At 36.3% G+C, this 15,359-nt stretch overlaps 1 protein-coding gene across 1 annotated transcript; it reads left to right on the top strand.

Annotated features, from left to right (window-relative positions):
• Positions 1-7,458: 7,458 nt before the first annotated feature.
• Positions 7,459-12,403, top strand: LOC134236512 (uncharacterized). Its single transcript, XM_062718689.1, has 3 exons — positions 7,459-7,745; positions 7,931-12,334; positions 12,397-12,403. Exons 2-3 carry the CDS (start codon positions 8,505-8,507, stop codon positions 12,401-12,403), a joined length of 3,837 nt encoding a protein of 1,278 aa, XP_062574673.1. The 5' UTR covers positions 7,459-7,745; positions 7,931-8,504.
• Positions 12,404-15,359: the final 2,956 nt, after the last annotated feature.

Genomic DNA, 15,359 nt, shown 5'->3' with positions numbered 1-15,359 from the left:
ATTGACCATTAAAGAGTTAAAGATGAAAGACTTCTGGCCCCTCTGAGCCCCTAATTTGATGAGTCAGCCCCCTTTTTCTTGATATCAAACGAAAGGTCTTGTGATTTCAAAGACTTTTTGTTCTACACCTATTCAGAGATTTCTTTTCGTTTAGGAGATATGCTTTATATAAATATTTAGGGGCCACACCTTCAAGTCCTTAATGGAGCCGTTTTACAAAAATTCAAAGTCTGCATATTGTTTAGCACATTATTCTAACCATCTTTTTGTTCAATATTGCTTATCAAAATATTCCCCCTTTTCGAGATATGAAGCGTCACAGATTTGACATTCTGGCCCCTTGTGACCCTTAATTACGTAACATATGATCAAAATTGTATCATATATTGTTGCAAATAGTTAAGATAAACACTTTTGCTTCAGTAATGTATAACAAAATATTGATCATTAGAGAGTCATAGATAAAAGACTTTCGGCCTCTCTGAGCCCCTAATTTTAGGGGTCAGCCCCATTTTTTTGATATCAAATCAAAGGTCTTGTGATTTTGCACATTTTTTCTTCAATATGCGTTTTTGAGTGAGCAAGTAGGGAATTCAGAACTGTTTATTGATGGGTTTGTTTTTGAAAGAAAGGATCGTACATTAAGGGCAGGTGGTGGAATTCTTATTTATATTTCAAGTGATATCACATATAAACGTAGAACTGATTTTGAGATCAGTAATATTGAGACAATCTGGCTAGAAATAAATCTAAAAAAATCAAAACCTATATTCTATTGCTCTGCTTATCGTCCACCATCTGCCCCCTCCTGCTGGGCGGAGGACCTGGCAAGGGAGGTGAACCGTGCCTCCTGCTGTGACGACACTGAAATAATTCTATCAGGTGATTTCAATATTGATTTAATGAAAGACCCCCCACAATACTGGACATCTGCTTTAGAGGAGTTTGGACTTTCACAGATAATCACTGTACCTACCAGGATAACCAGTACCTCAAGTACCTTAATTGATCATTTTTATACGACAAAAAAAGATAACATATGTGAAATCTGTGTTCCCCCTATTGCTATCTCCGACCACTATCCCGTATGTTCTACACGCAAGACAAGCTGCATGCAGCGAAAAGGCAAACATATTGAAATTCAATTCCGAGACTTTAAAAAGTTTAATGAAAATAATTTTCTTAAAGATTTAGCAAACGCAAATTTCAACACTCTTCTCCAACTTGATGATCCAAACGAAATATTGAACAGTTTTTATGATTTATTTAATGGCATTCTTAACAAACATGCAAAAGTAAAAACAAAAAGGGTCAAGACAGATATTCGACCTAAATGGCTTACACCAGAAATTAACGAGGCTAGGCATTTACGTGATTTATACCATATACGAGGTGATTCAAACAATTTCAGATTTTGGAGAAATAAAGTCACACAGCTAATTGATCAAGCCAAAACATCTTATTACAATTCAGCTATTGACGAAAGCTCAAATCCTAAAGAAATGTGGGGTTATTTAAACCAGTTGGCATCTACAGACTCCAGTAACTTTACACCAACTCGTATCACTCAGAATGGTTCTGATTTTGAAAATGTACAGGATATAGTTGATATTTTAAATAAACACTTTACAGAGGTATCCAGTAAATTATTGTCAGATATGTCAATGCAAAATTTTGATTCTAAATTATTAGACAGCTTTACAAAATCAAAACTTGGGAATGAAAATTTTTTCAGTATTCACCAAATTAGTGAGACAGAAGTATTTCATATGTTAAACGCACTAGATGTAAATAAATCTGCAGGTGTAGATTTTATTGGGCCTCGTCTACTAAAACTTTCAGCAAATGTCATATGCAAATCCATTACACATCTTATAAATGCTAGCATCATTAATGGTGTATTTCCATCACATTTAAAAATAGCAAAAATCACCCCAATTTTTAAGAACGGGGACCATGCCGATCCAGGAAACTACAGACCTATATCAATTCTTCCAACATTGTCCAAATTATTTGAAAAAAACATAGCCAATCAACTCCGGGAATTTACTACTACCTTTGATCTTATATATAAATCACAATCTGGTTTTCGAGAGTTTCATTCCTATACCCCCCTCCTTTCAAGACATAAAGCATGACAAAAAATAGCATTTTCGCCCCATTGTGACCCCTTATTACGTAAGACATGGCCAAAATTTTATATTATATTGTTGCAAGTCGTTAAGATGTATATCTTTGCTTCTGTAATGTATCACAAAATATTGATCATTAAAGAGGTACAGATGAAAGACTTTTGGCCCATTTAAGCCCCTATTTTAAGGTGTCAGCCCTTTTTTCTTGATATCAAATGAAAGGTCTTGTTATTTCAAAGATTTTTGTTCAACACCTATTCAGAGATTTCTTTTCGTTGTGGAGATATGCTTCATAAAGATATTTAGGGGCCATCCTTACAAGTCCTTAATGGGGCCATTTTCAAAAATTCAAAGTATGCATTTTGTTGAGAACATTATTCTGACCAACTTTTGTTCAATATTGCTTATCAAAATATTCCCCCTTTTTGAGATATAAAGCGTCAAAGATCTGACATTCTGACCCCTTGTGACCCCTAATTACGTATTAGATGATCCAAATTGTATCATATATTGTTGCAAATCGTTAAGATGAATACTTTTGCTTCTGCAATGTATTACAAAATATTAATCAATAAAGAGTTAAAGATGAAAGATTTTTGGCCCCTCTGAACCCCTAATTTGAGGGGTCAGCCCCTTTTTCTTGATACTAAATGAAAGGTCTTGTGATTTTGAAGATTTTTTGTTCAACACTTATTCAGAGATTTCTTTTCGTTGTGGCGATATGCTGAATGGAAATATTTAGGGGCCACCCTTACAAGTCCTTAATGGGGCCATTTTACAAAAATTCAAAATATGCTTATTGTTTAGAATATTATTCTGACCATCTTTTGTTCAATATTGCTTATCAAAATATTCCCAATTTTTGAGATATAAAGTGTCAAAGATTTGAAATTCTGGCCCCTTGTGACCCCTAATTACGTAACATATGGTCCTAATTGTATCATGTATTGTTGCAAATCGTTAAGATGAATACCTTTGCTTCTATAATGTATCACAAAATATTGATCATTAAAGAGTTAAAGATAAAAGACTTTTGGCCCCTCTGAGTTCTTAATTTGAGGGGTCAGCCCCTTTTTCTTGACATCAAATGAAAGGTCTTTTGATTTTGACGATTTTTTGTTCAACACTTATTCAGAGATTTCTATTCGTAGTGGATATGTGGTAACTTGAAATATTTAGGGGCCACTCCTACAAGTCCTTTATGTGACCGTTTTACGAAAATTTAAGGTATGCATATTGTTTTAAAACATTATTCTGGCCATCTTTTGTTCAATATTGCTTATCAAAATATTCCCCCTTTTCGAGATATAAAGCGTCAAAGATTTGACATTCTGGCCCCTTATGACCCCTAATTACGTAACATAAGATCAAAATTGTATCATATATTGTTGCAAATTGTCAGGATAAATACCTTTGCTTCAGTAATGTATAACAAAATATTGATCATTAGAGAGTTATAGAAAAAAGACTTTTGACCCCTCTAAGTCCTTAATTCGAGGGGTCAGCCCCTTTTTCTTGATATCAAATGAAAGGTCTTGTGATTTTGAAAATGTTTTGTTCAACACTTATTTAGAGATTTCTATTCATTTTGGAGATATGATAAATTGAAAAATTTAAGGGCCTAGAAGTCTTTAATTGGGCTGTTTTACAAAAATTTATGGAATGCATATTGTTTAAAACATTATTCTGCTTATCTTTGGTTCAATATTGCTTATCAAAATATCCCCCCTTTTCGAAATATAAAGCGTCAAATATTTGACATTTTGGCCCCTCGTGACCCCTAATTACGCAAGATATACTTAAAACTTTATAATATATTGTTCCAAATGGTCTAAAATTAAATAATATCGAAAAATCGAGCAGAAAAAATGATAAAATTTTTTGGTCACACGGGGGATCGAACCCGGGTCGCCCGCGTGACAATCCAACACGCTAACGATTTGGCTATTGGGATCGCCGCTTCGCGTTTTCAAATGCAAATATCTCGAGATTGGCTTGATCGATTTTGAATCAAATTACAAATTTGGATTCAGAAAAGGGGTCTTTATTCAATTCTAAAACAAAAATATTAAAAAAGAAAAGTTGAAAAATTGCGTTTTTTAAATTCGCTTCAGGTATCGACCGGAAGTATTGACGACGCACGAAAAGGCGATTCTGCAACGCTATGAATCATGAACTATCATCTCCAATTAATCTTAGCTTCATATCTTAAGCAGTTTTCGCTAAGTAATCAAGACAAAATTGCATTTTAAAATCAGAAAATTGTCCATAATTCACGACCGGAAGTAACGATGTCAACGAAAAAAATTTCCAATAAGGTTCAGATCAGTACCTATCAGATGTGAAAGTTTCATGAGAATTTGCCCAGTAGTTTACGAGAAATCGCGTGCACAAAATCGGTAAGAATAATAATAATAACTAGATGAGATCTCGTTGCGAGCAACGAGTAGGTCTTCCGTTGAATTTTTCGATAAGATGAGATGTGATTTTGACTGAGATATTCGTTAAAAGAGAATGACATTAAGTTTTCCTTCAATGAATTTAAAGTTTCTCATTTTTATCACGATTTTCTGAAAAATCTTTTGTTCAATATGGCATATAAAAAAATAACCCCTCCTTTCAAGACGTAAAGCATGACAAAAAATAGCATTTTGGCCCCATTGCGACCCCTTATTACCTCAGATATGGCCAAAATTTTATATAATATTGTTGCAAGTCGTTAAGATGTATATCTTTGCTTCTGTAATGTATCACAAAATATTGATCGTTAAAGAGGTACAGATGCAAGACTTTTGGCCCCTTTAAGCCCCTATTTTAAGGTGTCGGCCCCTTTTTCTTGATATCAAATGAAAGGTCTTGTAATTTAAAAGACTTTTTGTTCAACACCTATTCAGAGATTTCTTTTCGTTTGGGAGATATGCTGAATGGAAATATTAAGGGGCCACCCTTACAAGTCCTTAATGGGGCCATTTTTCAAAAATTCAAAGTATGCACATTGTTTAGAATATTATTCTGACCATCTTTTGTTCAATATTGCTTATCAAAATATTCCCCCTTTTCAAGATATGATTCGTCAAATATTTAGCATTCTGGCCCTTTGTGACCCCTAATTACGTAACATATGATCCAAATTCTATCATATATTGTTGCATATTGTTAAGATGAATACCTTTGCTTCTATAATGTATCACAAAATATTGATCATTTAAGAGTTAAAGATGAAAGACTTTTGGCCCCTCTGAGCCCCTAATTTGAGGGGTCAGCCCCTTTTTCTTGATATCAAATGAAAGGTCTTGTGATTTCAAAGACTTTTTGTTCAACACCTATTCAGAGATTTCTTTTCATTGTGGAGATATGATTCATATAAATATTAAGGGGCCACCCCTAAAAGTCCTTAATGGGGCCATTTTACAAAAATTCAAAGTATGCATATTGTTGAGAACATTATTCTGACCAACTTTTGTTCAATATTGCTCATCAAAATATTCCCCCTTTTTGAGATATAAAGCGTCAAAGATCTGACATTCTGGCCCCTTGTGACCCCTAATTACGTATCACATGATCCAAATTGTATCATATCTTGTTGCAAATCGTTAAGATGAATACTTTTGCTTCTGCAATGTATTACAAAATATTAATCAATGAAGAGTTAAAGATGAAAGACTTTTGGCCCCTTCTGAGCCCCTAATTTGAGGGGTCAGCCCCTTTTTCTTGATATCAAATGAAAGGTCTTGTAATTTCAAAGAATTTTTGTTCAACACTTATTCAGAGATTTCTTTTCGTTGTGGAGATACGCTGAATGGAAATATTTAGGGGCCACCCCTACAAGTCCTTAATGGGGCCATTTTACAAACATTCAAAGTATGCATATTGTTTAGAATATTATTCTGACCATCTTTTGTTCAATATTGCTTATCAAAATATTCCCCCTTTTTGAGATATAAAGTGTCAAAGATTTGAAATTCTGGCCCCTTGTGACCCCTAATTACGTAACATATGGTCCTAATTGTATCATGTATTGTTGCAAATCGTTAAGATGAATAACTTTGCTTCTAGAATGTATCACAAAATATTGATCATTAAAGAGTTAAAGATGAAAGACTTTTGGCCCCTCTGAGCCCCTAATTTGAGGGGTCAGCCCCTTTTTCTTGATATCAAATTAAAGGTCTTGTGATTTCAAAGACTTTTTGTTCAACACCTATTCAGAGATTTCTTTTCGTTTGGGAGATATGCTGAATGGAAATATTAAGAGGCCACCCCTACAAGTCCTTAAAGGGGCCATTTTACAAAAATTCAAAGTATGCATATTGTTAAGAATATTATTCTGACCATCTTTTGTTCAATATTGCTTATCAAAATATTCCCTCTTTTCAAGATATGAAGCATCAAAGATTTAGTATTCTGGCCCTTTGTGACCCCTTATTACGTAAGATATGCTTAAAAGTTGAAAATATGTTGTTGCAAATGGTCTAAAATTAATAAAAATCGAAAAATCGAGCAGAAAAAGTGATAAAATTTTTTGGACACACGGGGGATCGAACCCGGGTCGCCCGCGTAAAAATCCAACGCGCTAACCATTCGGCCATCGGGATCGCCGCTTCGCGTTTTCAAATGCAAATATTTCGAGATTGGCTTTTTCGTTTTTTAAACAAATTACATATTTGGCTTCTGCAAAAGGGTCTCTATCCAATTCTAAAACAAAAATATTAAAAAAGAAAAGTTGAAAAATTACGTTTTTTAAATTTGCTTCCGGTTTCGACCGGAAGTATTGACGTCGCACGAAAAGGCGATTCTGCAACGCTATAAGTCATGAACTATCATCTCCAATTAATCTTCAGTTCATATCTAAAGCAGTTTTCGCTACTAAATCAAGACAAAATTGCATTTTAAAATCAGAAAATCGTCCATATCTCACGACCGGAAGTGACGTCATCGACGAAAAAAATTTCCAATAAGGTTCAGATCAGTACCTATCAGATGTGAAAGTTTCATGAGAATCTGCCCAGTAGTCTTCGAGAAATCGCGTGCACAAAATTTTGGAGAGAAAATAACAATAAGAACTAGATGAGATCTCGCTGCGAGCAACGAGTAGGTCTTCCGTTGAATTTCTAGATAAGATGAGATGTGATTTTGACTGAGATAATAGTTAAAAGAAAATGACTTTAAGTTTTCCTTCATTAGATTTAAAATTTCTCATTTTTATCAGGGTATTCTGAACATCTTTTTTTCAATAAAGCTTATAAAAATACTCCCCCTTTTTGAGACGTAAAGCATAAAAAAAACAGCATTTTGTCCCTTGCAACTCCTAATTACGTAAGGGTAACTGTCACAATTTTCATTTAATTTTATTGTGTCGGTTATGGCGTACCATAATTTCATTTCTCACCGTATGGTTACGGATAGCTGGTCACGGCTGTCAGACCGGTTTGTAAAATTGTCGACGTGTGAGTTCAGAGCAGGCCGTAGAAGGGAGAAGGTGTGTCCTTCCGTAGTGAAAATGTATAACCTGTGTGGTCTCCAGATAAAAAGCTGTGTGCATTTGGCCTGAATGTTTGGTGTGTTTGAGAAGTTTTCCTGTGTGGAAATTGTAGTATTTTTAGTACATTGGCAGCGGTGAGTTTGAAATGTTTATTTTCTTAGCTAGGTTATTTTGTTTGTTTGTTTTTCTTTTCCTAAAGTTATTACTTTGTTCAGTTTAATTTGTGATAGATAATATACCCGATATATCCATTTATTCCTTATTAATGCGTTATTACCGACTATGGAAACCCAGACTTTGAAATAATGTGTTATTATAGGTGACCAGCTCGACCAGCTGTGAATACAAGTAACGTAAGTGTGACGTTATAGGGTGTCGTTACTACAGCGTTGGAGGAAATCCTACGTACTAAGACGTTGACGGGTTTATGTGGACTTTGTCACAACGATAACTGGAACTTAAACCAACGACTGTGTGTTTAAAGAACGAACAATACGGTAACGTCTTGGGGTCACATTTGTAGCAAGATATCTACGGATTTGTGCACGTGTCGAGGAAATATTCGTCTGGTCGGGTTTGACAATATTTTAGTCGGTGTATAGACACTATTATTATTTTTTTTTTTTTGGTTTATTATTATTTTTTTGTTTAGGTTTTTTTTGTGCGAGTGTTGTAGGTGTGTGTGTTGTGTGCGTGTGGAGATGATCTATATCTTGTTTTGAGCACGATAATAAACTTTTGTTTGCACGTACTCTTTGTTCTTTTTCAAAGCTTGGTTACAGTGAGGGATTATTTCCATGCCATTTATCACAAATCGTGACAATTGGGGGCTCGTCCGGGATGGAAATATTTTAAATCAAAATATCCTTACGCTGTTTAACTGAACTTTGAAAATGGAGAAAGAGTTAGAGAAATTAGTGGAGATTGGGCAAAAGTTAGGTCTGCACGGAGATCAGTTGTTGGAATATGTTAGAGAAAAAGAAAGATCAGAAAGAAAAGTTGAAGAAGATAAATTATTGAGAGAAGAGAGAGCAAAGGAACGAGAGGCAAAGAGAGAAGAGAAAGAACTAGATTTGCAGATAGTACAATGTGAGCAAGAGGCAAAGAGAAAAGAAAAAGAGTTGAGCATGGAGATGCAAATGAAAGAATCAAGCAATCATTTGGCATTGTTAGAAAAACAAATTCAGTTAGAGAGAGTTAAAGCAGAGGCATCGACATTAGAAGTTAGTGCTAAGCATCAGAGTGCCCCCATGTCCCCTGAGGTGTCTGTTCAAAATCGTGCCAAGATGCCCAAACTTCCTCCCTTTAATGATCAAAGAGACTGTATTGACGCTTATCTACAAAGGTTTGAAAGGTTTGCAGAAAATGCTAAGTGGTCTAAGGATACATGGTCAATAAATCTTAGTGCTTTGCTTACAGGTACTGCTCTTGAGGTTTACTCTCGTTTATCTCCTGGTGATGCATTTGATTATGATAAGCTCAAGTGTTCATTGCTTCAGAGATTTAGAATGTCCGAAGAAGGTTTCCGCGAGAAATTCAGAGGTTGTAAACCAGAAAAAGGTGAGAACCCTCCTCAGTTTTTCGCGCGTTTAGACAATTATCTGAAAAGATGGATGGAACTCGCGAAATCCCCATCAACGTTTGATGGCTTAAGAGATCTTATGCTGCGTGAACAATTTATTTCAAGTTGTAGTAAGACTTTAGCTACTTTCTTACGAGAACGTCATCCGAAAGATGTTAAAGAAATGACGCGGTTAGCAGAGCAATTTATTGAAGCGCACGGCACTTCTTCATTTTCTTACGATCGCAAAAATTATCAAGTAGCGACTGATGATGTGAGGTCAACGTCAACAACGTTTCAAAAGAAACCTTTCTCAAGTACAGGTAAGAATGATAGAAAGTGTTACGAGTGTGGTAGATCTGGCCACATCGCTAAAGATTGTTTTGACAGGTTGAAGAAAGGAAATCGTTCTCAGACTTACAAAAGCGCAGCGATGTTAAGCTCTGGTTCTTCATCAAAGGCTACTTCCCGATCTGCAAAGTCACAGCTCCAGAAAGTTGATGTTGAGAGTGAGCATCAACAAGGAAACCAATCTACTGAATCAGGTAAACATGTAGGTTCTTTGTGTATTTTGGCAGATAAATTGAAAGACTGTTGCATACAAGACAATCAAGTTACGTTACGTTGTGGGCATATGTTACCGGTCATTGGTGGAGCTTGTCGTGTTTGTCATAATATGCCAGTTTCAGATGGGTATGTAGGTAATCATCCTGTGGAAGTTCTGCGAGACAGTGGATGCACAGGAGTTGTAGTGAAAACCAGCCTCGTATCTCAAGACCAACTGACATGGCGGAGTGTGGAATGTGTACTCATCGACGGAACTGTCCGGAAAGTTCCAGAGGCGTACATCAACATACATACACCGTTCATATCAGGTAAGGTCAAAGCTCTATGTATGAACAACCCAGTCTATGGTTTAATCATAGGTAACATAAAAGGTGCCAGAGATCCTTCGGACCCTGATCCAAAATGGGACACCGGAAGAAATAACGAAGTTGAGGAAAACGATACACAAGACTTGGTAGAAGGTTTAGCTGTACAGACAAGAGGTCAAGTACAGAAAGAAAAGGAAAAGTACAAAACATTAAAGGTAACTAGTATCACTGACAATTTCACTTCAGTAGATGATATGATAGTTGCACAAAATGAGGACGCTACACTAGATAAGTATCGGGAATACGCAAAGACATGTGTTAGGAAGTTCACAGGACAACAGAATGTGTCTTGGTTTGTCATTGAAGATGGTCTTTTGTTCCGATATTTTCAGTCTCCGAAGGTTAGTAGCAATAACATTTTCAAACAGTTTGTTGTTCCTTCACCACACCGTATTACAGTTATGAAACTCGCACATGATTGTGTACTGTCTGGTCACTTAGGAATAAGAAAGACAACAGATAGGGTATTGTCTAACTTTTATTGGCCAGGTGTACAAGGTGATGTAGGAAGATATTGTAGATCATGTGACGTTTGTCAGCGAACCGTACCCAAAGGTAAGATCTTCCCAGTTCCATTAGAGTCTATGCCCCTCATTGAAACTCCTTTTGAGCGAGTTGCTGTAGATTTGATTGGTCCAATTTTCCCAGCAACAGATCGTGGGAACAGGTATGTACTCACTATGGTAGATTACAGTACAAGATACCCCGAAGCCGTCGCACTCAAAGGCATTGAGACGGAACGTGTGGCTGAGGCATTGTTTGAATTCTTCACTAGACTTGGAATTCCAAAGGAAATTTTATCAGATATGGGAACCCAGTTCACGTCTAACCTTATGAAAGAGGTAGGTCGCTTACTTTCCATTGCACAACTTACAACTACTCCGTACCATCCTGCCTGCAATGGTTTAGTTGAAAAGTTCAATGGAACGCTTAAACAAATGCTCAGACGTATGGCTGCTGACAGACCCAAGGATTGGGACAGGTATATAGCACCTTTATTATTCGCATACCGTGAAGTTCCTCAAGAGAGCATGGGTTTTTCACCATTTGAATTATTATATGGTAGATCAGTCCGAGGACCGATGACAGTTCTACGAGAGATGTGGACGAAAGAATTAAAAGACCCAGAAGTCAAGAGTACTTATCAGTATGTCATCGACTTGAAAGAGCGTTTAGAAGAGACATGTGAATTAGCTAGGAAGTCCTTACAAAAGTCCAGTCAGCGCTACAAGAAATATTACGATCGGAAAACAAGGTCACGTTCATTCAACGTTCAGGATAAGGTATTAATCCTCCTTCCGACGGACAACAACAAGCTACTCATGCAATGGAAGGGTCCATTTACTATTGTTTCCAAATGTGGAATTGCTGACTACAAAGTAGATGTACAGGGTAAGATCAAGACTTTCCATGCTAACCTTTTGAAAAAGTATGTTGAAAGAGAGGTAAGTACACCCGAAGTTCTTAGTTCTTGTTCTGTCATAGAAGAAGAAATACGCCAAGATGATGAAAATTCAGAAGGTGAGAGTGATTTCCCTCTAGAGATACCGCCTTCCGAAGCTAAGGAGACATTTCAAGATGTGAATGTTGACACAGATCTAACTGAGCAGCAGCAAGATGACGTCAAAAATATTTTGTCGGAATTCAAAGATGTTTTGTCTGATTTACCAAATCTTACTCATTTGGCTCAACATGAGATACATCTGACAACTACGGATCCTATTCACAACAAACCGTATCAAATTCCATTTGCTTTACGTGATTCCGTTAGGGAAGAAATCAAGAAAATGATTGAGATGGACATCATAGAGCCGTCCGAATCCCCTTACGCCAGCTCTATCGTTGTTGCCAAGAAAGCTGATGGTTCTAAGAGAATATGCATCGACTTTAGAAAGCTAAACAAGGTAACAGTGTTTGATGCCGAACCAATGCCCGATCCCGAGGAAATTTTTGCTAGAATTGGACAAAGTAAGTATTTTACTAAAGTAGATCTTTGCAAGGGATATTGGCAAATTCCTATGAGGGACGAGGACAAAGACCTGACATCATTAGTCACTCCTGATGGTTTGTTTAGATTCAAAGTAATGCCGTTTGGTCTATCAAACGCGGCGGCGACGTTTAATCGCATGATGCGCATTTTGTTGAAAGATTTGAAAGATACCGATAGTTTCATTGACGATATCTTGATTCATTCAGAAACGTGGGAAGAACATTTGGTGTCTATTAGGTGTTTATTACAACGACTACGGTCGGGGAAACTGAATGCAAAACCATCTAAATGTTTTGTAGGTTTTAGCTCACTTGAATTTTTAGGTCACTCAGTTGGAAAGGTAAAATGCGACCTAATAATGACAAACTTGAAGCAATTAAGAAAGCCCCTCGCCCTGAAACCAAGAAACAGGTACGTTCTTTCTTGGGACTGATTGGTTATTACCGCAAGTTTGTTCCCAACTTTGCAGCAGTTGCTTGTCCTTTGACAGATTTGACAAAGAAAGGTACCCCAAATAAAGTCGAGTGGTCTGATGAACACGAGAGATCATTTATGAATCTAAAGTCATTGCTTTTACACGCCCCAATACTTAGACTCCTTGACTTTAACAAAGACTTCTTTCTCAGAACCGTTGCTTCCGACTACGGAATAGGTGCTGTTTTGTTGCAGAAGCATGAGAAAATGTTCCCTGTCGCATATGCCAGTAGAAAGTTGAATGAAAGAGAGAGGAATTATTCTGTGATTGAGAAAGAGTGTTTAGCTATTGTATGGGCTGTGAGAAAATTTCAGGCATACTTGTACGGTAGGACATTTGTTCTGCAGACAGATCATCAACCATTGGTCTATCTGAACAGATCAAAAGTGTCAAATGGTAGGTTGATGCGTTGGGCAATCTTTTTGCAATCCTACAATTTTGTAGTTCATGCTATCAAAGGTGTTGATAACGTGGGCGCAGACTTTTTGAGTCGTCATGTTTTGTAAATATTGTTAGTTTGAATTTACTTTCAAAATATGGTTTCCAATTTTGAAGCTGAAAAGGGGAGGTATTGTCACAATTTTCATTTAATTTTATTGTGTCGGTTATGGCGTACCATAATTTCATTTCTCACCGTATGGTTACGGATAGTTGGTCACGGCTGTCAGACCGGTTTGTAAAATTGTCGACGTGTGAGTTCAGAGCAGGCCGTAGAAGGGAGAAGGTGTGTCCTTCCGTAGTGAAAATGTATAACCTGTGTGGTCTCCAGATAAAAAGCTGTGTGCATTTGGCCTGAATGTTTGGTGTGTTTGAGAAGTTTTCCTGTGTGGAAATTGTAGTATTTTTAGTACATTGGCAGCGGTGAGTTTGAAATGTTTATTTTCTTAGCTAGGTTATTTTGTTTGTTTGTTTTTCTTTTCCTAAAGTTATTACTTTGTTCAGTTTAATTTGTGATAGATAATATACCCGATATATCCATTTATTCCTTATTAATGCGTTATTACCGACTATGGAAACCCAGACTTTGAAATAATGTGTTATTATAGGTGACCAGCTCGACCAGCTGTGAATACAAGTAACGTAAGTGTGACGTTATAGGGTGTCGTTACTACAACGTTGGAGGAAATCCTACGTACTAAGACTTTGACGGGTTTATGTGGACTTTGTCACAACGATAACTGGAACTTAAACCAACGACTGTGTGTTTAAAGAACGAACAATACGGTAACGTCTTGGGGTCACATTTGTAGCAAGATATCTACGGATTTGTGCACGTGTCGAGGAAATATTCGTCTGGTCGGGTTTGACAATATTTTAGTCGGTGTATAGACACTATTATTATTTTTTTTTTTGGTTTATTATTATTTTTTTGTTTAGGTTTTTTGTGTGCGAGTGTTGTAGGTGTGTGTGTTGTGTGCGTGTGGAGATGATCTATATCTTGTTTTGAGCACGATAATAAACTTTTGTTTGCACGTACTCTTTGTTCTTTTTCAAAGCTTGGTTACAGTGAGGGATTATTTCCATGCCATTTATCACAAATCGTGACAGTAACATATTATCAAAATTGTATCATATATTGATACAAATCGTTATGATGAATAAATTTGCTCCAGTAATGTATAACAGAATATTGATCATTAAAGAGTTATAGATAAAGACTCTTGGCCCCTCTGAGCCCCTATTTTGAGGGGTCAGCCCCTATTTCTTGGTATTAAATGAAAAGTCTTGTGATTTTGAAGATTTTTTATTCAACACTTATTCAGAGATTTCTATTCGTTGTGGAGATATGCTCAATGAAAATATTTAAGGGTCACTCCTACAAGTCCTTAATGGGGCCGTTTTAAAAAAATTCAAAGTATGCATATAGTTTAGAACATTATTCTGGTCATCTTTTGTTCAGTATTGCTTATCAAAATATTCCCCCTTTTCGAGATATAAAGCGTCAAAGATTTGACATTCTGCCCCCTTGTGACCCCTAATTGCGCAACATATGATCAAAATTGTATCATATAATGTTGCAAATCCTTAAGATAAACACTTTTGTTTCAAAAATGTATAACAAAATATTGTTCATTAGAGAGTTATAGATAAAAGACTTTTGGTCCCTCTGAACCCTTAATTTGAGGGGTCAGCCCCTTTTTCTTGATATCAAATAAAAGGTCTTGTGATTTTGAAGATTTTTTGTTCAACATTTATTCAGAGATTTCTATTCGTTGTGGAGATATGCTAAATGGAAATATTTAAGGGCTACTCTCACGAGTCCTTAATGGGGCCGTTTTACAAAAATTCAAAGTATGCATATTGCTTAAAACATTATTCTGGTCATCTTTTGATCAATATTGCTTATCAAAATATCCCTCATATTTGAGATATAAAGCGTCAAAGATTTGACATTCTGGCCCTTCGTGACCCCTAATTACGCAAGATATGCTTAAAAGTTTATAATATATTGTTCCAAATGGTCTAAAATTAAATAATATCGAAAATTCGAGCAGAAAAAATAATAAAATTTTTTGGTCATATGGGGGATCGAACCCGGGTCGCCCGCGTGACAATCCAACGCGCTAACCATTCGGTCATTCGGATCGCCGCTTCGCGTTTTCAAATGCAAATATCTCGAGATTGGCTTTTTCGATTTTCAAACAAATTACATATTTGGCTTCTGCAAAAGGGTCTCTATTCAAATCAAATACAAAAATATTAAAAAAGAAAAGTTGAAAAATTGCGTTTTTTAAATTCGCTTCCGGTATCGACCGGAAGTACTGACGACGCACGAAAAGGCGATTC

Source organism: Saccostrea cucullata, unplaced genomic scaffold, assembly GCF_032062105.1.
Source record: "Saccostrea cucullata isolate Sc308-1 unplaced genomic scaffold, CSIRO_AGI_Scuc_v1 ctg3482, whole genome shotgun sequence".
Taxonomy (NCBI): Eukaryota; Metazoa; Mollusca; class Bivalvia; order Ostreida; family Ostreidae; genus Saccostrea; species Saccostrea cuccullata.
The sequence above is the reverse complement of the archived record's forward strand: the minus strand, read 5'-3'. Positions and strand labels throughout refer to the sequence as shown.

Excerpts from the sequence above, each read along its gene's own strand:
- LOC134236512 (XM_062718689.1), top strand. The coding sequence starts at position 8,505 with ATGGAGAAAGAGTTAGAGAAATTAGTGGAGATTGGGCAAAAGTTAGGT.